We start from the raw sequence: 26,317 nt of genomic DNA, 5'->3' as shown, positions 1-26,317 counted from the left end.
ACGAACGTAAAAAAATATCTATTTATTTTTTATGTACATTTATAAGGAAAGAATGCGTGACAATTCACACATTATATCGTGCGAAAGGTTTAGCACGACATCGGCTGCTTTTTACGACTCTTATTCTTTGGCGCGGATTGACGACCTCCCTGGCGCACTGCATACCCTAAAATTTATATATAACTCGTATAAGGCGTGCCGCTAAGCAATTTAACGTTTGGGTACAATTTCGCGTAGAAAACGATAATAACTGCCATAATCCACAGGTTAGCCCGCCATCTTGGACTGCATCACCACATTAATCAAGGGCTAAAATGAACTGGAATTTAAAACAAAACTACTGGTAGTTTTCGTAGCGGATATGGTATTGTAACCTTAGAACACGCTCGCAATTTGCTCGCTCGCAATCGAGCATTAAACTCTGGATCGTCAAAGTAAAATAGTCTTAAAGTCGCTCATTTTATAGTCGCACTTCGGACTTCTGTTTTACAAGCGTTCTGCCAAAAGCTCGAGCTAAAGAACTGTTGGCATTTTTGAACTTTAACGCTGTACAAATGAGATCCATTTTACTCAGATATTTAAGTATTTCCGTACTAGATAAGGACACCTCGATTGTGAGCGAGCCTCAAATCTGCTCTAACATTACTTTTATCTGAGTGGTCGATTAATGACAATAATTAATGGACAGCTCCAGAACGCGATGTGTCCGACATAACACGCAGCAACGTAACAGCGCTCAAACTTTTCGCTCGTGCTTAGCGAGCATGTGCCCACGCCAACTGCACTTCTGGACGAATCCCCTCCCGCATTGGTCGCAAGTGTAACGCCTGTCGTCCGCGTGTATACGCAAGTGCTGTCCCAGAGTTGTCTTCCTGCCGAAGCTCTTCCTACAGATGTCGCATTGAAAACTCTTCTCGCCGGTATGTTTCAGCATATGCGCCTTAAGTATCGTCGGCGTGAAGAAACTCGATTCGCATTCACTGCATTTGTACGGACGCAGGACTAAATGGTAGCATTCGACGTGTGTTTTCAGAGCGGCTGGACTGAAGTATTTCTTCTCGCATGCGTTGCACTCGTACGTCGGCCGTGCAACTCCGTGGACTTCGGACTCGTGCCTCCTCTTCTGCACCACATCGAGAAACTTCTCGTCGCAGTGCAGGCATTTGTTGCGCTTCTTTTTTCCCATATGCATGTATCTCTCGTGCTGTTTCTGGCGAAGGGATGTCGTGAACACGTCGGGGCAGTGCCGGCAAGGGAACTTCCCGGTTTGGTGGGTCAAACCGTGCGTTTGCAGCGACCTCTTATTTATGAAACCCCGGCCGCATATCTGGCACTCGTAGTTCGTGTAATGCTTCAAATGTATATGGTTGTTTAATAGTTTGAAAGTTGGAAACACTATCTCGCACACAACGCACTTTTGCGACTTCCCGTTAAATTTGAATGGCACTAAGTGGTCCTTTGAATCTCTATGTATAACGGCGTCGTGCTCTAAGCTTAGGTGTTCGAATGCACTCTCCAGTGTTGGTAGACCTTCGCCGCAGATTTCACAGATCAGATCTGTCACGTCGAGTTTAACGCTTCTGTCTGAGATAACTTTGACCGACATCGCGTCCGCGCCTAAAGCTTTTAAATGATGAAAGATTGTGTGCTCTTTCAAATCAGCTGGAAAATCATATTCTTTGTCACAGAAATAGCAAATGTATCCTTTCCTGACGTCTTTAAAAGGAGTAGCGTTTGTATATTTGGTAAGATTGTCTAAATTATCCTGTCGCTTTTTCACGTTAGACTCGACTCTTATGCGCGGACCATCTCTTTTTTTCTTTTCAGATTTTTTAGGTAGTACTAGCGGCATAACTGAAAAAAAAAACAAATAGAATAGGAGGATGATATTTAAGTGAAAAATATGATTTCCTAAAAGCAATCCTTCTAAATTTGATCTACAGTAAAATAGAAGTTTTATATATGCAATTGCAAAAAATAACAAATGATCTTGAAACTATTCATTTTACGAATGGAACTTCAAGGTCATTTAGAAAATGCCTGATATTAAAGCTATTTTGTGTTTAAAACGATATTCAAGGTTATGGAAACTCAGACTATTTAGGAGTCGTTCAGAAAGCTCTAGATTCGTTAGTCGAAAAAAGAGACATATCTTCGCTGTGAATGTTTAGTTTTGTATTTTATCATAGCGTTTCTGGAAAAAGAGATCAGTTGCCGAATTGCAGTTCAAAATGATAATGGAGGGTTCCCACTACGAAAGGGATGACTTCCCAGCTTTGGAACTATTAGTGTTTGAAATATATCTACGATTACTTGGACGGATCAGAGGTTTTTTTTTAAACGATGTTACTAACGGGCTACGGCTTTGCTTTGAAACATCCGATCGGATGTATGAAGTGAGAAATCGCCGTGCATGTAAAAGTGGAAGTAAATTTTTAAAGAAATAGAATTAACAATAAAAAAATGAGATACTTACCATCTATTCATATTGTTCCAATATATTCACTTCTATAAACATTCAAATAGTACAAATTTATGTTATTTTAAATCAAAACACTAAACATATCCTATAAACAAGTAAGAACTGACAAGATGGTAAATATAAACTTATGTCACTTCTAAATCTTAAAAAAAGCTGTTTAGAAGTCACATAGGTACAACAAGTCAGTAAAACTATTATAACAGAAATCCCAAACATGTAAGTTAAACTGTTAAGCACTTATGGTTTTTTTTTTGACCACTTCCCCGTTGCATACCGCTTCCACCCACTCTCATCTCTCAAAATATAGAAAAAAACATAACTTTGTTAAACTGTAAAAGTTATGTATTAACGGAAATGAGTGTAAACATACGAAGGAGGTCTTTCCAAACCTAAACACACGACTAACAACCAAACTACTAAAACTAAGTCGGAAAAAACTAAGTACGGTAGTAGTAGTAAGCATGATAACAGGGCATTGCTCGCTAAACAAACACCTTTTAATTTTAGGTATAATCGACAGTCCTCTGTGCGTGCATGGAGGCAGATGAAACATCGACTCAAGAACTGATCCAATGTAGAGTAGCAGAACAACGCACAGCACACCTTGGCTCCCCAGCATCACTCCCTGAAGCACTTGGCGACCTGGGCGGCCTGCTAAGCTTCTGGAGTGAGCTTGGCTAGCTAGAGTGACCCAGCGGGGAGCCGTACCAGTGGCACTACGTACAACGGGAGAACCTCCCGTTGTACGTAGTGCCACTGGCACTGGACGGCCAACCGAGTACGGAGACAAGCCCAGGGAGAGAAGAAGAAGAAGAAAAAGAAACTGTAAAATGATGTTGAAAAAGAGCAATCTACTGAGTTTCTTTCCGGCTCTGCTCGGTAGAATCTGCCTTCCGAACACAAGCGGAGCTAAAGTTAATACAAGCCGAACCCTCTTGGACTCAGAAAACAGGGTAGCTGCACACTGCGCCAGTAGGCCGTCAAAGTATAAAACGAAAGCTTTTAATATTTTCAAAAACGATTTTTACGCTCAAAATTTATTGAAGTGATAGTTTACATAATATGACATGTAAAACAAAATAGAGTGAAATTTATTTCTAGGCGTTAGTCTCGCACAACGCTTGTTTTATAAAACAAATTACGAAATAGTGTTGAAGGATGCATAAGTGTATTTCATAAAGAATCACCCTGAAGAAAATATGAAATCAGAAGAAGCATATTTATTTTTCCATACAAACTTATTCAAAACATTCTAAGTGTTTACTTATGACAACCCTATTGAAGATAAAAGACCGACACGCGCATAGTTGCTGCCATATGCGACGCGTACCTAATTTTCCATGTGAGAAAAAACGATGGCAGTGGTTTACTTAAAAACTATTAGCTTTTCGGTTTCACAGATAAGTCTCAGAGGCAGTAAATAATGTACCTCTAAAGCGTGTGGGGCAATATTTCGGTTTTCATTTAAACTTTGTATAAGGGGGCGTTCATAAAATACGTCAGATGTTTAAGGGAGGGAGGGGGTCGAGTCAAATCTCATCTTATCTTACGATGGCGAGAGGGGGGGTCTCAAAAATATTACGCTATTTTTCTTTCCTGCTTGAAACAAAAAAAAAGTATACTATTTTGGTCCATTGGTCTTTTTAAAATAACAATCCAACATGTTAACGTAAAAAACCCACATTTTGAAAAACCTCACGTGTAATTGGGGGATGGGGTTGAATAAAATCTCACGACATCTGACCAGGGGGGGAGGGAGGGAGTCACAGAAAATTAAAAAAAAACACCTCACGTTATTTATGGACGCCCTCTAATGCATTATGTATTGTATTGTAGACGGCAGATCAGAATACAGTTTCCACCACCCATTCTTCTCCCGCTGGTGTCGTACGATGCGACTAAGGAAATATAACGGAGAATGGGCAGCAGCCTCCTCAGTGCTACTACTACCACATACTGCGTACACCCTTCCGTTGAGAGAGAGGCCTTTAGTCCAGCATGACATGATTTTGAGACCTGAGAAAAAGTAAAAAAAAAAAAAGGCACTCACTCGCCAGTGCCTGTCTGATGGTCGTCCTGGGGACACGGTAGACGATCGAGGCTTTGGTCTGCGAGAGTTTTCCGCTCTTCACAGCTTCTATGCACTTCTTGAAGTCATCCTCGGTGTAACGTCTACCACTCTTTGGCTGTATAGTTGATTCTTGTTTCACATCAGGCTCGTTTGAGGTTTCCCTCTCAACTTTGATTTCTGGAATAGATTTTTTATATGCTTGGAGTATCGCTACGTGATCAAATCAAAAATGAGGAGTTCTGTAGAGCGAAGCTAAAGTGGCAATGGGCACATAGCTAAAGTGGCAATGGGCACATAGCACCGATGGACGTTGGGGTCCCAACTTCCCAAGGTGCTGAAATGGCGACCTCGCACCGGTGAACGCAGCAGACCCCCGACGAGGTGAACCAAGTAACACAAGTTCGCGAAGCTAGTGGCAATAGACGTAGCACACAGCTCGAAGAACCGATGCACGTTTGGGTCCCAAGTTGATGGAATGGCGACCTCGCACTGGTAAACGCAGCGTTGACAGACCCTCGACGAGGTGGACGGATGACATCAAGCGAGGGTCGCCGCTGTCACATTTCATTTCACGGTTGACATGATGACGATGATGAAAATAACTACTGCCTACGTTTTTTAAGTCTTTTTTTTTTTAGAAATCCTGTGGGAACAATTTGTTGTCCTTGGATAAAACTCCCTCAAGACTCTCTGTCTTTTCAACTAACTCTATACCAAAAATCAAATCGGTTGGTTGCTTAGTTAGAACGAAATAGAAAGGACAAACCAACAAACATATTGATAATAAGTTAGGATTGACAGACTAAGCAGCACGCCTTTAGCCTTAGAATATGATATGCTCCCTCGCAATCGAGGTAACGTTTTGAGTATAAAACTAATCCAAGTAAAATGGACTCTATATAAATATACTACGACAATACTCACATCGCCATCTAGCCCCAAAGTAAGCGTAGCTTGTGTTATGGGCACTAAGATAGCTGTTAAATATTTTTATGAATGTAATACACATAAATAATCTTAACATACAGATAAACACCCAGACACTGAAAATAATAATGTTCATCACACAAACATTGTCCAGTTGTGGGAAACGAACCCACGACCTAGGACTAAGAAAGCAGGGTCGCCGCCCGCTGCGCCAGTCGACCGTCGAAAAAAATTACGTAAAAGAATAATCTGAAGAGATTTAAGGCTTTGAAGAAAAACTAGATAATGTGATTTAACACATAAGAGATAAAATAAGAATTTTTAAGGTCCGAAAAACGTTTAAATAAACAAGTTTTTAAAATGTTTGACGACGGTGCTCGACTTATGTTATTGCATCCCACAGTTTGATTGCAGTAACCGTAAAAAAATCTGAACATAACTTCGAGTTATGTTTAGGAAAGGCAAGTATATCTGCATGAAAGGGACGTTGTGTATAACCTTGTGAGCTTAGTAGATTAAAAAACTCTTGAAGGTATTTTGGAGAATTCGTATCATTAACAATCCGTTCACATTTATAGTAGAAGTAAGATTCTACTTAATAATGTCAATTGTCAGATTGTTTTGCACTCTAGTGTATCACCATTGAAACACAAAAAACCAATTCAGGTTGTCTTATACTAGACTCTATTGCACGGCATTAAGGTTCAATTTAGATTGATCGTATGAAGTTTAGGCATATATTAGGGCTCTTGAAGTAGTGCAACTTCTGTAAGAAATTCTTACATCTATTAAGTGTTTACTTAAAGTCCATCAATATTTCCCCGTCCAATAACTTACCTACAATGTTCTTAGCTTTTTCATTATCCTCGTCTTCAAGGTATTCTATGCTCAGATATTCAGTCTCAATCTCTGCATCCGACTCCTCTTCCTCTTTCACATTCTTACTGGCTTCTGGAAATCAGTGGATGCTTTAAACACAGTGACTTTTTATCCTTGTTAAACAGTGACCCAGTTAATCTATCCAATGTCTACTATTTATTAGTAAAAAAATAAACATTAGGAAAAGAGTTTGGTAAATAAGAAACACCCCATATCGAGAACCATCGGCGCGGTGCGACGGCGGTATCAATTCAACCAATTGCGCTCTTTCATTAGTGTTTTTTGATATTAAGTTTAATTTGAATTAACAGGTTATTATGACTTCAGAATGCTTGGGTCTTCATTAGCGATTTAATTGCGACTGCTTACCTTACTAATTACATGGATCTTAGAAATATGTTATATATATATATATTTTTTTTTAATAAATAACATAGGTATAAATAAAATACATAATCCTATATAAAACGATTAGAAAAAACGTCCTAATAGGTAATTATTTTTGACCAGTAGCTTCCAATTTTGTAAACCCAAATATGAGATTAATATTATAATTTTTTACCACTGGTGTATGAAACTTGTTTGAATATTGCTTATATATACTGTAGAACAAATAGACTAAATGGCCTGTCAATGTTCGACGATAGAAATATTTATATACTGTAGAATAAAAATAAAGTAGGAAATCTGTGACACAAAAATTCAAAATTAATTTATTTCAAGTAGGCCTGACATAAGCACTTTTGAAAAGTCAAGTATGCCTGTTTATAGTGACTCTACCACCGGTTCGGAAGGCCGTTTCTACCGAGAAGAAGCGGGCAAAACTCGGCAGTTGCTCTTTTCCACATCATTTTACTATTAAACAATCATTGTTCTATCTTGTGTGAGTTCAAAGCGCTTCCGAACAATCAACGCTACCAAATTAAAAAAAAAACCATAAAAGAGGCCACATTATAATGGGTTTTACGCAACCTAACTTTAGATATTTGTAACGAACTTTAGAAATTATAATTATAGTAATTCATTATTCAATCATTAGTAATGCAATCTTACTTAATAGAATAACTAAACACTGAACTGAACTGATTTTTAATACATTTTTATAAGTCAAATCTAGCTGTGCCCGCAGCTGCGTCTGTGTGAATCTCTGATTCATCATGTAGTCATAACATACAAACTTTGTCTGGCATGCAATCTTTCTTTGCACTAAGTTAAAAGTCAAAAGTCAAAAATTTCTTTATTCAAGTTGGCCCATAGGTAGCACTTTGGATGAGTACATTACATGAGAATTACAAGGTAATGAGATGATGATGGCGATACCCATATTCGTAAACTTAAAACTAAAGCTACAGCCGGGTGTTTTTTTTTGTTATCACGATCTCACATTGTCATTTAAAATTATTAGAATAACAACCTGGTTAGAGCAATATTTCACAGCAAGCAGTCAACTGCTTAACAAGGATTGCGGTATAAAGTTGGTGCAGTGGTTGAGCTATCATACATCATGGGTACAAAGCAAGTCACATTTCCTCATTATAATATTAGTGTTGTCTGTTGATTAAAAAAGGCAACTAAGTTAATAATAAGCCAGTACAGAAATGTACATCCAACTTAGAATCTTCAACTTTTTTTGATATCTTTATATAATAATTATACATGCCATCAAAATCTTTACCATTTTTAAAGTTTTCCTTTAGTATCTGATCAGATTTAAGGATCTCCTTCTTGAAGCTTACAGCATCACGGAGACGGACCACACAGTTGTCACAAATAAACTCTGTCTCTTCAAAACGCTGCTCCCACTAAAAAAAAGTTAGTTGCAGAAGTCTGTTGCCATAGGATAGAAGTTCTGAATTTTTTATACAAGGGGAGCAAATGGTACTATCTTTATTAACCCATTACATAATGGCCTAGTGGTAAGCATGCTCATCTACATATCACAAGGTCCTGGGTTTGAAACCTGGGTCAGACCAAAAATTTTTTGTGTACTTCCCGTTAAAGAATTTGTTGTACCACCCTGCAGGGCTAGCAAAGGCAGGAGATAAAAAACCATCCCCCGATTATATCACCCAGCCACACGATAAAGTGCAGGAACATGGAATACGACAAGTTTACCCCCGTTTATTATTACAAATGTATTATTTAGATACTATTTCCACTTGTGCACCAATGTTCTGAGAGTTGATAAAGCTGTGGGAGTAGATACATTTTTATCTTAACCCGGTGAGATAATGTCTCCTGCCCATACTAAATGTGCTGACAGGGGATATAATTAATGTGCCCACCTGCTTAAGGGTGGGAACTTGGAATATATAAATAAATACACTACGACAATACACACATTGCCATCTAGTCCCAAAGTAAGTAAGCTTGTGTTATGGGTACTAAGATAACTGATGAATAATTTATATGAATTATATACATAAATACTTATAAAATATAGATAAACACCCAGACACTTCAGTGTCTCATGTTCATCACACAAATATTGTCCAGTTGTGGACTCAGAAAGCAGGGTCACTGCCCACTGCACAATCGGCCGTCAATAGGTGAAGTTTACCCCCATTCATTATTACAAATATATTTTTTGGCGCCAGTGCTCTGAGAGTTGATAAAGCTGTGGGAGACGATAAATTTTTATCATTTCCCTGGGGAGATGATTGTCTCCTACTCATGCTAGCCGTGCTGGAGTTAGGAAATTGGCTGTCAACCCCGTGAGAGAACACATTGAGCCGTCGTACCCAGTTATTATCACTTGTTATGATAGTCGTTAAAGTCTAACAACACGCATTTGAGCGGTATGGTGGATCTATGCTCTTAAACAGTCTCTCTTGTCAGAGGCTTATGCCAAGCAGTAAACCGTTAATAGGCTGCGGATAATAATATCAGCTCACTACGAGGCACGGGTCTCCACTCGGAATGAGAAGAGTTTTGGCCGTCATTACACTACGTTGGCCTAGAGCGAATTGGTAAGCTTCGCACGCCAACATTATGGAGAACTCTTAAGTATGTTTTTTATTATAAGCCTGGATACTCACTGGCAATCCGAAGCATTCATTTAACATTTCGCCATAAACTTCTCTCTCGTCGTCATTGAAGTACTCAGTCCACAAATCCTTTAGATCAATCTCTTCTAAACAGCATCTGCATAGCCTCCTGGGGCCACGCTTTTTAATTTTCCCCATATTAATTACTTTGCCATTAAAATTAGATAGTAAATACGATTTAATGCATTATTTCAGGATATCTTAGAAGATGAAAGTTGGTTGAAAGTAGAAAACAAAGCGCAGCGGCGTCCACAGACACTTAGTGTCGACACAGAATAACATTTAAATACTTTAATCTGTATTTGGGACTAGGGTGGCGCTGAGTGCTAACAACAGGCTTCGAGCTTCGGGCTAATATTTTCAAAGATCGATGTTTTCTTTATCGATATTTTTTACAGATTTTTTTTTTAAATTAACTGACATACCTACCTATGATATGGAATGATACTGTATTGTATAGCATCGCATATTTTTATTTATCATTCATATATATAATATTATTTATATGTAACAGACAAAAATGATTACTATGGGTAATCCTTTCCTATCGATCTTTTTCTTTTTAAGATATAAAATTACGTAGTGAGTACAATAATTTGATTCATCTCTCAAGGTTCATTCTGCTTTTGCAATGTAATCGCACAAAACTGGATTTGTTACATGGTTACGTAACATTACAAATCTTTGAATTTCTTGGCTTTTCTCTTCTATAACATGCATATATAGCATATTTGTAATCCTTCCTTTTGAATCACTCCATCTATTGCTGAAAACTGCATAAAAATTGGTTGGGAACTAACCCAACCAATTTTATATATATAATAGTTTATAGTTTAACAGGATATCAATTTGATATTTTTCTGTTCGATTGTAATTGTAAATGCAATAGTGTTATCTATGTTCGCTTACAAATATATTCAGAACTACATTATTAAGAACTTATTTATTTATATTATACAGAAAACGTGTACTCAACTAATATTAAAGTAACAAAAACTAGTCCGCTTTAATAGTGTTTATCGAACAGGCGGTTAGTCACTACATTCCATTTAGCAGTTGACAGTTATTATTTTACCTCTAATGTTCTAAAGTTTACCATAAAATGGGAAAAATTTGTGAGATGGCAACATTTCGCGGGTGTGAAGTATAACGTGTTGTACCTACCGTACCTTTTTCACTGTTTTGGACACGCATTATTGCATCCAGTCATTAATGCACTGCATGCAATAATGACTGGATGAGGATGCTGTATGATCTTAATTGTGTTTTTAGAACTTATTCACCCACATTTGACGGCAGATTGGCGCAGTTTGCAGCAACCCTGCTTTCTGAGCCCAAGGCCGTGGGTTCGATTCCCACAACTGGAATATGTTTGTGTGATGAGCATGAATGTTTTTGAGTGTCTGGGTGTTTATATGTATGTTCTAAGTATTTATGCATATTATTCATAAAAATATTCATCAGTCGTCTTAGTGCCCATAACACTAGCTTACTTTGGGGCTAGATGGCGGTGTGTGTATTGTCGAAGTATATTTATAATTATTATTAATTTATGCTACTATAGCAGGTATCAATGGTACCTACCATTGATACCTGCTATAGTAGCGCTTTGTTTTATGGGAGGTCGCCGGTTCGATCCTGGCTGTGACAATTTGGGATTAGCTACCACCCTACAGACAAAAAACGGACGCCATTCGTCCGAAACCGATTAGGGATTACGATGGGTTGCAATATATCAGCTTTTGCCTTTTTTTGTGGTAAAAAACTAATATATGGTATAGGTTTCCAATCAACAATTTCAGTATCAATGTTTCAGTAGTTTTTTCGTTTCTTCGCTTTCGCATTTATAATATTAGTAGGATTTTTTTTATATTACATATGTAAAAGAATAAAACAAGCATTTTCAATTTTTACATTGTATATTATTAAAAAATAAATGTCAAGAAATATTTTACACAATTATGTTAAACCAAATAACCACTAAATGATAAAAATTTAACCAAGCATAACTTAGAAATTCTACACGTACCTACATGAAACACTTTCGTGACACTTTTGTGAGAAAGAATTACAAAATGGAATATAAATATTTTTTTTGTAAACATATATGGATGCAAAACACGGGCTGGGGTAAATCTATCTTGATCAAAAGCATTATGTTCAACAATTGTGATGACCTTTCTAGCGCAGTGGTCACCTTTGTTCTATTTGACTATTTAGGAATTTATATTTTCTTTATTTTCAGGCCTTAAAGAACTTGGATCCAAGGCCATAAAAAAAAATATATTATTTCAGCATTTCCTCTGTAGGCCGATTGTATATCTCAGGTGAAAATGTAGCCAGCCATTGCGAAAAGTTGCCACCAAATAACCTGCTAAATACATAAGTTTCCAACGCCAGCTTAATTTTAGCAATGTTTGTTACAATTTAATTTGAACAATAACAAAAAAAGCTGAATTCCTTTCAACTCAGTTGGTAGATGAAATTACGCAATTTATAATAGTTTGGCCGTTATTAAATGGCAAGTTTCTGTAGTGGCTTGCTAAATTTGTTGTCAACTCAGATACAGAATAGCCCTGGTGGTCTGACGGCTGCGGCCCTGCCTAGTTACCACCCTACCGACAAAGATGTGTCGCCAAGCGTTATAGCGTTGCGGTACAATGTCGAGTAGATACAATTTGGAGTGCTATATCTAAACAGGTTAGCCCGCTGCCATCTTAGACTGCATCTCTTCCATTTGAGATTGCAGTTTCAGGTTTTAGTAGAATTAAAAAAATATATGGTAATATGTATTTTATCTGGATAAAAAACTGCAGTGACATCTAATAGGAAGCATTGAAGATCTGGTTTTAAGATGATATGACCCCTCAGGATACGGTCGATGGATCTGTAATCAGGCTTATAGACTAATGGGCAGTAATTTTATTAAAAAATATTCAATTCACATAAAACCTACATCTAAGTAAATCTTAATATATATAAATCTCCTGTCACGATGTTTGTCGCGATGGACTCCTAAACTACTTAACCGATTTTTAATTAAATTGGCACACCGTGAGCAGTCTGCTCCAACTTTAGAGATAGGATAGCTTAGATCTTTAATTATAGTCGCAATTTTATTTTATTGCAAATTATTTGTCTTTAATTAATTGACAGTCACATGTTATACATATATATACTACTATACTCATTTAAAGGCTTAACGATTCTGAATACTTTAAAAACAAAATCAAACGCAGACGAAGTCGCGGGCAACAGCTAGTAAAATTATAGAAATACATTACAAAAATCAATTCAAGAAAAAAAAAAAGCAAAATTATTGGCCGCCACAACATACAAAATTTCACCATCATTTGGTGAGAGGTAAAAGACCTCTGGAGGGTATACATCGTGTAACAGAATTACGAAATACTGATGGGTGCATATCAGTATATTTCGCAAGGATATTAAATCATATTTATTTTCCCATGCAAACATGACAACCCTAATGACGGTAAAACACTGACACGCGCATAGTACCACGCAACGCGTACCTAATAAAGTGACAGGAGTCACTTGATTTTACTTTTGCATGTGATATTAGGGCTGTATCTGATTTCTTTCAGTAAAACTATTGCAATAGTTTACTCAAAAACTATTGCCATTTCAGATTCACAGATAAGTCTCAGAGACAGTAAATAATGTACCTCAAAGCCTCTGAAGTATTATTTCGGTTTTCATTTACACTTTGTATAATCCACATTCCTTGAATGGAGTGGGTGAAAGCAGCACAAGACAGAAAGGTACGGAAAAATATGGAGGAGGCCTTCACCCATCCTATAGGTACCATTTTATATAAGAACTAACACAAAGTTGAGAATTTATTTAAAAATCACACAAACCAATAGTTTACACAAGTAGTTTGTAAGGATTATTTTAAATTTTTTCAAAACAAATGAAGCTTCATTCTTAATATTGATGATGTAATAAGAGAAAATAATTACAATTAGCAAAAGTTGTTTCAAAAAACATTTAATAAACTATTTTTAATGATAATTTAAATAACATTACAATTTACAGTGTAACCTTAATATAACAACTTCCTAGATATAGCATTAACAAATTCTTCGTTATCAATACCCTTGTCCATAAGACTCAATGCAATACATATGTTTACATTGGGAACATTTTTTGGGATTGTTGTATACAGTCAAGTATATATACATTTAAGAAGGTATAATGTTGGATAGGTATTTTTTTTACTTTGTTGTATAATAAAGTAAAATTTATATTTTTTTTGTATATTTATTACCTGGATAGCAGCTTCATTTTTGTGCCTTTTGGAGTAGAGACTTTGGGACCGTGGGGTCCGGAGGCAAGAGCCCTTTTCAAAGAATTATCGAAAAGGGTTATCGAGTCTACCGGTGATCCTAGAGCGGGCAGTTACCTTGGCCAACGAATTAGTATGGCCATCCAAAGGGGCAATGCTGCCAGCATCTTAGAAACTGTTCCTCGCTGCGGTGGTTTTGAGGTCGTTTTAGATTTTATTTAGTTTTAAATAGTTTATTTTAGGTTATATTTATATTTTAAATAAACAATATTTTTTATTTATAATAAATAAATATACTACGACACTAAACACATCGCCATCTAGCCCCAAAGTAAGCGTAGCTTGTGTTATGGGTACTAGGATGACAGATGAATATTTTTATGAATAATATACATAAATACTTAGAATATACATATAAACACCCAGACACTGGAAAACATTCGTGCTCATCACACAAACATTTACCTGTAGTGGGAATCGAACCCACGGCCTTGGACTCAGAAACCAGGGTCGCCGCCCACTGCGCCAATCGGCCGTCAATTGAGTGGGTAAGTTAAAATATTGTACAACAAAGTCAGTTCGAGTCAAGCTTACTAGCTTATACAGTTTAATTTATGTATCTAGACAAATTAGGGTACAACTTGTTATAGTAAATTTTCGACTATCAAAAAAAGTGTGAAAAAACTAACGAATTTTGTCAACCCAAAAACAATGTTGAGGTGAATAATTTTACTTCATTATATCAAATTTTAGGCCAACCTTAATTCAAAATTCAAAATTTATTTATAAGCACTTTTGAAACGTCAAGTATGTCTGTTTGTAGTGACTCCGCCACAATCTCGACTACATTATAAGAAATCTTGATATCCCTACTAATATTATAAATGTCAATGTAAGTTTGTTTGCTACGCTTTCACGCAAAAACTACTAAACCGATCATCATGAAACTCTGTACACATATTCTTGGAAGTGTTAGAAGTAATATAGGATATTTTTATCCCGACATTAAGCTCGGTTCCTTTCGGAGAGAAGATGAAAGCGTTTGACGTATTTTAAACCATAACTTCGACACATTATAACAGATTTAAATATTTTTTTTGTACTATAGAGGTTATAATATGTGTTTCATTTTTCCCAAACTTTGTTTAGATCTGATGAATGTGGTTGGAGATAGAGGACAGAACTCCTCAGCGGACATCAGCAAACCCCTCATTTAAGGCTTAGCGATACTGAATACTATAATTTTTTTTAGAACTACAACTAAATTGAATGCCACATCCAAAAACAAAATCAAACGCAGACGAATTCGCCGGCAATAGCTAGAAATGAATATATCAAGGTTGCACTGTATAATGTTTACTTACACAAAGTAAACAGTATTTTTTAGGTCATAAATTCTAAAATTCATGTTCCAACTTCTAATGATTATTTTCATGATTATCCAAAATGTGTTTCTTTAGAGCCTGCATTCTTGAAAAACTTTCTCCGCACTCACCGCACACAAACTTCCTCTCCCGGGTGTGCGTTACCAGGTGACTCTTCAGTTCGTACTGCATCAGAAACATTTTGGGGCAGAACTGGCATTTGTATTTCTTCTCGCCGTGGTGACGCTTGCGCATGTGAGCCAGGAAATAGGCCCTCCACGTGAACACTTTGCCACACAGTTCACATGTGTACGTCTTCACCTTGTCCGCGTGTTTCTCACAAACGTGCGCGTGCCGTTGCAATGGCCCTATAAACTTCTCCGGGCAGTACAAACATTTCGTGGTGCACTTCGGCTCGTGCACCAAAGAGTAATGCTTCGACACATACTTCTCCAAACTGAACACCTTATCGCACATCTTGCATGGAAAACAGCCAGTTTTGTGCACGAGCAAATGTTTCTCCAGTCTGCTAGTGGACAGGAATGTGTCACCGCAAGCATAGCAGATGTGATTGCTGTAGTGCAGATTCATATGTGCATCGAGTAGAGCGAAGTTGTTGAACGCCTTGTTACACAAGACACATTTTAGGTCTGATGTCAACGGGTACGGTATAACTTTGGTGTAGGCCTCATCGAATCCAACTTTATGCTTTTCGGCGAAATGCACGAACATTTCATTCCAATCGGGCAATCTTACGTAGCATTCTGTGCAGTGCAAGCGGTGCACATCCATCTTTATAACTTCATTCGACCATTGAGGCTTCATATAATGTTCGATGCCGTCGATTCTTTCATCACAGTGTACGGTGTTGGTGTGTTGTCGCAGATCGTCTGGCTCTTCAAAGATTTGGCCATCGGTGGAGCAATAGAAACAATAGTATCTATTTGCTTTCGTTTTGAACGGTATAGCATTGGTGTATTTGAGGATTTTTTGTATGTCTTCAATCAGATTGTAGTGCTTCTCGTTCAACGCTTCTTTGGCTTTGTTAACTGTAAATTATAGATTAGGAAAATTTGTTAAGATGCAGCATGTTAATATGTAAGAACAGGTAAGTACAACTCTAATTGTATGGGACTCGAAGCGATTTTTCTAAAATTCAGTAAGAATGGGGCGATAAATTCCGTCGAAGCAAGTGATGTTTTAATTTCTTAAAACGCACAGAACTTAAAAAAGTTAGAGGTGCGTGCTGGGATTCGAACTCGCCCACCCCGTAAGTTGAACCGAAGCCCTACTCAATGATCTTTCACCGCTTCTATTATATAATAGTAATCTCATGCCATAATTTCTTAGAAACCAGAAATTACTATTAAACACCACCTCAACAAAAAAAATCGTTAAAACTAATGCACGCCTTGTTAAAAAATATCCGCAGGGTGATTACGTATCTCACAACACGCTTCTTGCAATTTTTGGTATCGAACGTATCTTTAGTTTTTTTTTTTGTATGCTCTAAGTAAGCAACCAATCAGATTGATTTTTTAAGTTGTACTTCTTTTGGAGCGTTAGGGAAAAATGGTGAGAGTAATTTTTTACGATGCGCGCTCACACCGTCACAAAAAACCGACACCATGAAGTTAGCTACAGTCATCATTTAAGTTTTTCTAAAAAAAGGTTTGACAGTACGTTTTTTCTATTGATAGTGTCGTTTATTCTACAAACGTAGAATAAGGCGAAAGACAAAATTTTTTGTAAAGATTTTTATCTTGTTACGCCAAAGAAGCTATAACTTGTAACGCGTTACGCGTGTACATAAGTACACACACGTTTTGATTTCAATGCACTAAATAAGCAACCAATCAAATTGATTTTTGTTTTTTTTTGTATCCACTAATCAATTTGTTTTTTTTTTTTGCTTTTTTTGTATGCACTAAGCAACAATTCAACTTTATTTCTTGCATAGAGCCAGTTTAAGAGACGTCGAGTAGCATAGGCGTCCAACGAAAACAACGGTCCCCAAGGGATGGTTGGGTGAACCTGGAACTCACCCCCCTTTTTCTCCGATTCCGCTTCGTGGAACTTGGCAAGCACCGTGGCCACTGGCACCCCGTAGTTCGAGCTGGCCTCTGCGCAGGTCAGCTCACCGCTGCAGACCTTCCTAACAGCTTCTAGCAGGTTGCTTCTTGAATACTGTTTGTATGTTTTATTCCTTTCGCTCTTCTTTTTCTTCGGAGGGTATTTCCGTTTGCGTGGCTCCGGCGACGACGCTTGTGAACTCGAAGGTATTTCTATCGAGTGATATAATATGTTTAGTAAAATTAAATAAAGAAATATGGAATTGACAACGTGTAACCGAATTACGAAATGCTGTTGAAGGGTGCATACGTACATTTCATAAGGAATCTATATATATAAAAGAGAAGGTGGGTATGTTCCGTATAGGCTCCGGAACAGCTGGACTGATTTCAATGAAACTTTCAGGGATTGACCTGGCGAGTAATCCTGTAAAGTTTGGTGACGATAGGAGCACCCCTATTTTTGAACTGTCAAACTGTCAAATACAGCTTTTATTTACTATGATGATATTCTATTGGGTGTACATGGGTGTAGATAATGATCTTCATCCGCTCGAGAAGAGAATAGAAGAGAATGAATACGGAGAGAAATAAATGATTTAATATATTATGAGACTTAAATTAAAAATTTAATGATGTAAGTTAATTGTTTAAATAAAATAAAGCAAAATCTAGCCCGGCGAAGCGGGCTGGGTACGCTAGTGACCCTATAAAAATATATATTTTTCCATACATATTAATTCTAAACATTTTAAGTGTTCACTTGTGACAACCCTATTGAAGATAAAAGATCGGCAGGCGCATAGTACCTACGCTACGCGACGAGTACCTAATAAAGTGACAGGAGTCACTTGATTTTGACTTTGCATGTGATATTAGGGCTGTATCTGATTTATTTTAGTAAAAACTATGGCAGTGGTTTACTCAAAAACTATTAGGTTTTCGGTTTCGATACACCGGCACTGAGATAAATCTCAGAGCAAGTAAATAATGGGCTTCTAAGCATGTGAAGTAATATTTTGGTTTTTTATTTACACTTTGTATAAAACGTAACGTTATAGAAAAATCTTATTTGAATATTAAGGATTACTTAATTGATAAAAAAGCTTGGTTATGAATGCTCTTACCTCATAGGTGAATGTTAATTACCTGTGAGATGGTGATAACAAAAAAAATACTACTACCATCTACTGCGAATACCAGCCCGTCTGCCCCGCGTTGTTATTATGGGCAAACCAGTTGGGGGAGGCATTTTTGCACGTTTTCACTAAACCTTGGAAACGGTTAAATCGGATGCCTTATGATTTGGATGATGCGTAGAGAAAAAACACGTTTCACCAACTCTTAGATGATGACTTACGTCGTTAGGCGCAATCTCAACTTTTGACACAGATTCGGCGGCGCGTAATGTTTACGGAACTCGTAAAATTGACAGATAAAAATAACGTTTTTTTTTTTTAACTTTAAAAAACGAAAAATGAATACTTTGATAATACAAACATATTATTCCACACCTTGTGAGTTATTTATTTTCGCTTTTAACGTTCAAATTATTGCAGTCACATTTTCTCTGAGACTTTGATACTATATATTTTGGGAACATATATTACATTTTCAAATATGTATTTATATACTGCGACAACGCACACATCGCCACCTAGCCCCAAAGTAAGCGTAGCTTGTGTTATGGGTACTCAGATGACTGATGAATATTTTTATGATTAATATACATAAATACTTATAATATATAAACACCCAGACACAGAAAAACATTCATGCTCATCACACAAACATTTTCCAGTTGTGGGAATCGTACCCACGGCCCTGGACTCCGACAGCAGCCAACTGCGCCGATGCGACTGTCATTATTTTAACACATAGAGTATTAGTAATAATAAAAAGTGTAAGAACCTTCTGGAACATATTCATCTTCGTCAAGGTACTCCACGGGAATGTCACGTTCCTCCTCCTTTATTACTTCAAAATAAACACCTGCACGGAAACAATAGTATTATAGTAATTGTCATAGGGCGAAATCAAAAAAAAAAAACATAAAAAAAAAAAATTAATCATCCATGTAAATGAATAGGTGAATGAATGAATATACTTTTATTGAACACAACAAAAATTACTTACATAAACAGAAAATAATTCTAATAAAAAATAACCTACTTTTTTATACAACTAAAAAGCAAGAAATAATAACTCAAATCGCTATAGCTGTCACTATAATATTTCCCCCAATTTCTCCAGAATCCGTTCAGGGGATCACGACCTGATGACAACGTATACCGTCTCAAACAGAAAAATTTTTTTTTTCAAATCGGTTTATAAATGACAGAGTTCTGAGCTGACAAACATAAAAAAAACAGAATTGAGAACCTCCGTCTTTTTTGTAAGTAGGTTAAAAAGCAACAACAAAACAATCTAATCTCTTCTATTCTCTACTAGCGTACCCAGCCCGATTCGCCGGGCCAGATTTTGCTTTATTTTATATAAACAATAAACTTACATAATTGAATTTTTAATTTAAGTCTCATGATATATTAAATCATTTATTTCTCTCCGTATTCATTCTCTTCTATTCTCTTCTCGAGCGGGTGAAGATCATTATATACACCCATGTACACCCAACAATAGAATATCATCATAGTAAATAAAAGCTGTATTTGACAGTTTGACATTTAAAAAATATGAGTGCTCCGATCGTCACCAAACTTTACAGGATTACTCGCCAGGTCAATCCCCAGATTCCCTGAAAGTGTCATTGAAATCGGTCCAGCCGTTTCGGAGCCTATACGGAACATACCCACACACTTTCTCTTTTATATTTATATAGAAGAAGATAAATAGATAGATGGTACGGAATTATTATTTTTATTATTTTATTACCGGTGGTAGATTCACTACAAACATACATACTTGACGTTTCAAAAGTGCTTATATTAGGCCTACCTGAAATAAATGAATTTTGAATTTATTTTTTATTAACTTTAGGCGCATGACGACAATCATGCCTTTTAGAAAGCAACGATGAAGCGCTGGCCTATCGTTAATATAAAAATAAAAAAACCTTCCCGGCCAACTACATAGCACGGGTCTCCTCCATCAAAGATAACGGTTTAAGCCGTATTCTGGCCAGCACGATTGCCTTTTAAAAGCCTATTCACTCTTGCCTTGAAGGCACTCAAGTCATACGTTGCAGGAAACACAGTTGCCGGGAGGGCATTCCACGTCCTAGCGTTACGTATCAGAAACGTGGTTAAAAAACGTTTCGTGCGTGTTGATGGAATATCAACCACATCAAGATGCCACCGCCCACGGCGTCTCGCTGTTCTGTGGTAGAAAGGGGACGGAGGTACAAGATTGAGAAGTTCCTGAGCACACTCACCGAAGTATATCCGGTATATTTTGTAAATTACAAGAAGTACAAAATACAAAAAAAAACCCTGGTATATTTTGTAAAAGTTGTATTTTGTAAAACTAGTCTAAAACAATTCTGGATGGTTACTTGAAATATACTTATATCATAAATATCTACTGTAGTACGAGTATATATAAATTTATATCGGTATTTTTTAGTTAATATGTAAATGTAGTTTATTTTATTTTTTTGTAACATACTTTATGCACCATCCACTTTTCACTTTTTTATCGGCTTCGTACGTTCTTTTAGTGATAAGGCCGCCTTTGCACTCTAGCACTAAGTACTATTACTGTTTTCCTTGTGCCTTTCCTATTGTGTTGTATATACTTAAAAGTTAATACTTATCGATGTAATTTGGTATTATGTAAGTTTATAATAGCAAAAAAATATATATTTTAAATATCTATTCTAGTATAAATACATTTATACAGGTATTTTTGTAGTTATTATGTAAAAATAGTATGTATGTTCATGAAAGTTTTTTTTTGTAACTTTGCACCATCCACTTTCCACCTTTTCATCGGCTTCGCACGCTCAGGTTGCCTTTAAAAGATCACTTTTAGTGGTAAGGCCGTTTTTGCACCCTGGCACTAAGTACTATTACTGTTTTCCTTGTATTTTTCCTATAATGTTTGTTGTGTTGCAATAAAGTTTTTCTATTCTATTCTTTCTGCGTAATACAAACTGAATGAAATGTCTTACCTTCAGATGCATATTCGTTGTCGTCAAGATACTCCGCAGGTTCTTCGATCTCCTTCTTAACATGAACACCTGCAAGTGAACAATCTGGTAAAGCAACAATTCACACTTTGCCAGCGTGGTGGACAACATCCTGACCCTACCTATTCAGCACAAGTTGTATGGGCAGGAGACAATTTTACCCGGGGAAAGAATAAAGTTTTATATTCTCCCACAGATTTATTAACTCTCTGAGCATTATGAAAATTAAGCTTAATTTGCTATACTCCGCGAAAAGCAGGAGAATCTGTATAGTGCAATTTATTATTCCTACAACTCCTCACCAAACAGATCTTCGGCAATAATAAATAAATATACTACGACAATACACACATCGCCATCTGGCCCCAAAGTAAGCGTAGCTTGTGTTGTGGGTACTAAGATGACTGATGAATAATATACGTAAATACTTATAATATATAGATAAGCACCCAGACACTGAAAAACATTCATGTTCATCACACAAACATCGTCCGGTTGTGGGAATTGAACCCACGGCCTTGGCTCAGAAAGCTGGGTCGCTGCCCACTGCGCCAATCGGCCGTCAAACTGCAACTGGCAATGAACTTTCTACGCACGTTTCGCTCTGAAACCTGGAGCATCCTCGGGAGATTTAACTACTGAAATTACACTATACAGTTTCTCCTACTTTTCGCGGTGTATAGCAAATTAAGCTTAATTTTCATAATATATCATGGAATTCAGCAAAGTAACGCCTGCTTCTATCTAATCTCTGAGCATTGCCAGACGGGTGGAAATAATATTCACAATTCACATAATATATAAAAAAAACATGCAGCCCCGTCTTTGGGTTTTCACTTTGATAGTAGTGAAGAAGCTGTATGTATATAATAAAACACATATATTGTTTTTATACACAAACAGCTCATCAGAAGCGTGCAGTGAGGATGAAGAGAGTTTTGGGCTTGTTCTCCACCCAAAAGTACGTATACCGAGTATACACAGTATATAAATATACAGGGTTCAATAAAAAATAACAGAAAGCTCTTGGCCAAGTAGTTCCCATAATTAAAACTAACAACTTTTCTTCTACGACTCCTTAAAATTGAGTATTAAATCTATATATATAAAAGAGGATGTTTGTATATATGTCATCGATAAACTCAGAAACTATTTGACCGATCATTATGAAAATTGGTATGCTTATGTATTTTTTCACGGAGAAGGTTTATATGCTATGCCCATTGATGTAACTCCCCACCAGGCGGCGCTGTCAAGTATCGACTTCCGCCCCGTTCAACCGATTGTCATAAAAATTGGTATGACCATGTATTTTTCCACGGAGAAAACGAACATGCTATGTCCATTGATGTAACTCCCCACCAGGCAGCGCTGTCAAGTATCGACTTCCGCCCCGTTCAACCGATTGTCATAAAAATTGGTATGACCATGTATTTTTCCACGGAGAAAACGAACATGCTATGTCCATTGATGAAACTCCCCACCAGGCGGCGCTGTCAAGTATCGACTTCCGCCCCGTTCAACCGATTGTCATAAAAATTGGTATGACCATGTATTTTTCCTCGGAGAAAACGAACATGCTATGTCCATTGATGTAATTCCCCACCAGGCGGCGCTGTCAAGTATCGACTTCCGCCCCGTTCAACCGATTGTCATAAAAATTGGTATGACCATGTATTTTTCCACGGAGAATGTAAATATGATATATATAGATTCTTGGAAGTGTTAGAAGTAATATAGGATACTTTTTATCCCGTCATTAAGCTCGGTTCCTTTGGGAGAGGGGATGAGTGTTTGACGATTTAACATCATAACTCCGACAAATTAGAACCGATTTAAATAATTATTTTGTACTATACAGGTATATGTGTTTAATTGTGTGCCCAAACTGTGGTTGGAGATAGACGACAGAACTCCTCAGCGGACAGCAGCAATTTAATGCCACATCAAAAAACAAACGCAGACGAAGTCGCGGGCAACAGCTAGTTATTTCATACAAAAAAATTAATACATCATGTTACTTCTATGGTGACATTACACTGTGAAACCAAATACATGTGATTAGACAATGTAGCATAGGTAATGTAGCGAGCTTGCTGGCGTCAGCGGTTTCGCCGAAAGGCTTGTAGGAACGTTTGTTACCGGCGTCAGACAGTTTTCCTTCGCCCGCCGCTCATTCTAGTCAACCTTGGACGTTGGTTTAATTTTAAGTTATTAAATATTTAAAGTCACTGTTGTAGCCTTATTTAAACTACAGTAACCTTGATAGGGAACACGCTATGCGAAGAATCGTGGAGGTTTATATAGACCAGAGCCCCCACAGCTAACTTTGTTGTGGGCTGGGTAGATCAGAGCACGCTTAGAATCCACCAGTTTAATTTTAAGTAAAAACATGTTATTGTCCTGGAACCTAAAACCTAATTATAATGGAAATATTTATGGCTCAATGCTTTATAAATACTAGGAATAATAAAAAGTGCCTGTGATAGGCCTACATGAATAAAATGGTTTCATATTAGAATTGTGAGAGTAGTTGAAGATTGTTTGGAGCGGACCCATGAATCAGAAAGAATCTGGCAAGATATCCATTATTATTTTGCCAGATGGTTACCTTCTTCAAGTATCTCCTGTGTTGCTATAATTTCCCGTCTGAAGTCGATAGCGTCCCTCAATCGTGATATGCACAATTCACAAATCAACTCTGAAGCTGTAGTTTGCCACTGTAACAAAGAAATTCCCTTTATTATCTCTATTGCACAACCAGAAAACTCTTAAAAAGTGGTGGTGGCTTAATGCCAAAGCATTTTCTACCAAGTAAAAATCTGGATATTATTTTCTTTGATTATAGCAGATTATAAGGCTACAAATGAGCTTATAGAAAAGTCCAATTATAGTAAAAAGGACTATGTAATTGATAAAAAATCTTCAGTGTGAATTAGATAATATAGATATATTGCTCTTCTATACATTTACAATGACAATGTTAAATGGTGATAACAAATAAGAACACCCGGCTAAGTTTGTTGTGGGCATCTTCCAAACCAGGGGGCGTTTGGAACCCTCGTGGCTTTTGTTTTAAGTTTATGTATATGGTTATCGCAATGGAGTAGCGTAGTAGAGTAGTAGAACAACGCACAGCACAACTTGGCTCCCCAGCAACAAACCATGAAGCACTCAGTGACCTGGACGGCCTGCTGAGCTTCTGGAGTGTTCCAGCGTGGAGCCACATCAGTGACCACAATACAATGAATGGTTTCAAGATGATGGAAGATGGCTATCACAGTCATCTCACAACAATGTGCACAGTTCACAAGTGACTTTGACTTAGAATGTCACACATATCTACAAGCATAATCAATGCTTTCAAAAACTATCAGAAATATCTAGAAGTTTTTGTAACTGCAGGATCACTGAATCAGTCCAAGTAGACTAACATCGGAACAGAATGCACAAGAATTAATATCAGTTAAAAGCTACTATAAATCTTTGTTGAGTATATAAACATAGATTTTTAGGTTACTTATGGATTTACAAGCACCCAACCACCTAGTTAAAAAACTTGATCATGAAGTGAGCTGTATTAAATAAATTTAAAAGAATAGTTAATTATTTCTTCCGAAATGTTTATTTTTAAATTACGTACCGATAGGCTAAAACATTCGTTTAGCATTTCCCCATAGTTCTCCCCATTCCCTTCAAATTCGTGTTCAGCCCATAAAGTTTTCAACTCTGTCTCACTTAAACAGCACTTGCATTTATCAAAACCTTCTGCAACAACAATTTCCACGTAACTCATCGTTCTTTTGTTTATTTACAAGCAGTTTAAGTGAACTGTTTCGATATAATTTTTCTCAAAATTAGAAAATTCCGACTTGGCAACGAGGCTTTTTCATATGACAGACCCTTTCAATCCCAGATAAATGACATTTTCAACAATTTTCAAAGTTGACACTTGAGATTTTTTTTTAAATAGTGATGTCCATATATTATGTTTTAAATTAATCAAATGAAACAAAATATTGTTGTAGAAATCGATCACTGCATTGGCTACGATACCACACATGAGAATTAATTATCTACAAAATCCACGTAGGTTTTAATAAATACACCTATTTAGTTTTCTTTTGTAGCATCCTTGTTTCTTCGGTTATTCGTCTATGTCAATTTATACTTCAAATAAGGTGACAATTTGTGCTACTCGTTATCAGATGGCGTTTATTCAATATTATCTACCTACCTCATCTGTAAGCAATGCATCATTCAATCACAGAGCTCTCTTGAGACATGTTATGCGAACAATGACCATACCAAAGTTCCTCTACTAACTAAATTCCATTGCCATTGGGTTATTTATCGGGGGGCACGGTTGTGGCCTGCCAAGTCGAGCGCGCAGCAAACACTACCATACCATCCCTTAATGGATCAATTTCACCGCATTTTCAAGCAATTTTCTATCGTCAATGGGTAGCGGTTCTGGAAACAAATTGGTGCAATGGTGTCATGGAGCACCTGGTTTTGTACCCTTGTGTTCCCTTCAACAGCCAAGTCACACAACATTTACTATAAAAATAAAAAATCGCTGTAAGGAACCTTAGACTTGGCACTAGCAAAGTCTCGATGGAACTGCTTATACTTGCAGACAAAGTAGATTTCATTACTTTTTAGATATAAACAAGCAGTTCCATCGAGACTTTGCTAGTTTTTTACAGAATATTTGTGGTGGGATTCTATTTACTAATAGATGGCGCTAACGTTGAGTTATTTTATGTTCATAAAGCAACAAGAAAGCTATTTTATCAATTGGATTTGTGAATTTCGTTGTATTTTTATCGCTATAAAGGTCAAATACCGACACCACGTTTTAGCCATTTTCATGCGATTTCGGTGCAGGTTGACGCTTTCTTTACGATTTTTATATATTTCATTGTAGACTTATACTTCTATAAATAAGATAAATTATTTAGGAAGCCAATGCCGTTTACAGAATCATGAAAGGTGGGATGGATATTTTTTTATTCG

General features: G+C 36.9%; 1 protein-coding gene across 1 annotated transcript; it reads right to left on the bottom strand.

The window, feature by feature from the left end:
• Window positions 1-242: 242 nt before the first annotated feature.
• Window positions 243-25,198, bottom strand: LOC120635160 (zinc finger protein 91-like). Its single transcript, XM_039906094.1, has 11 exons — window positions 24,942-25,198; window positions 23,910-24,018; window positions 21,281-21,349; window positions 19,063-19,143; window positions 17,125-17,364; window positions 15,137-16,128; window positions 9,398-9,589; window positions 8,035-8,161; window positions 6,318-6,431; window positions 4,533-4,730; window positions 243-1,854 (listed from the first exon to the last, which is right to left on the bottom strand). The coding sequence occupies exons 1-11, from the start codon at window positions 25,092-25,094 to the stop codon at window positions 737-739; spliced, it is 3,393 nt and encodes a 1,130-aa protein (XP_039762028.1). The 5' UTR covers window positions 25,095-25,198; the 3' UTR covers window positions 243-736.
• Window positions 25,199-26,317: the final 1,119 nt, after the last annotated feature.

Source organism: Pararge aegeria, chromosome 26 (assembly GCF_905163445.1).
Source record: "Pararge aegeria chromosome 26, ilParAegt1.1, whole genome shotgun sequence".
NCBI classification, from domain to species: domain Eukaryota; kingdom Metazoa; phylum Arthropoda; class Insecta; order Lepidoptera; family Nymphalidae; genus Pararge; species Pararge aegeria.
This window is presented reverse-complemented; position numbering and strand designations above follow the sequence as displayed.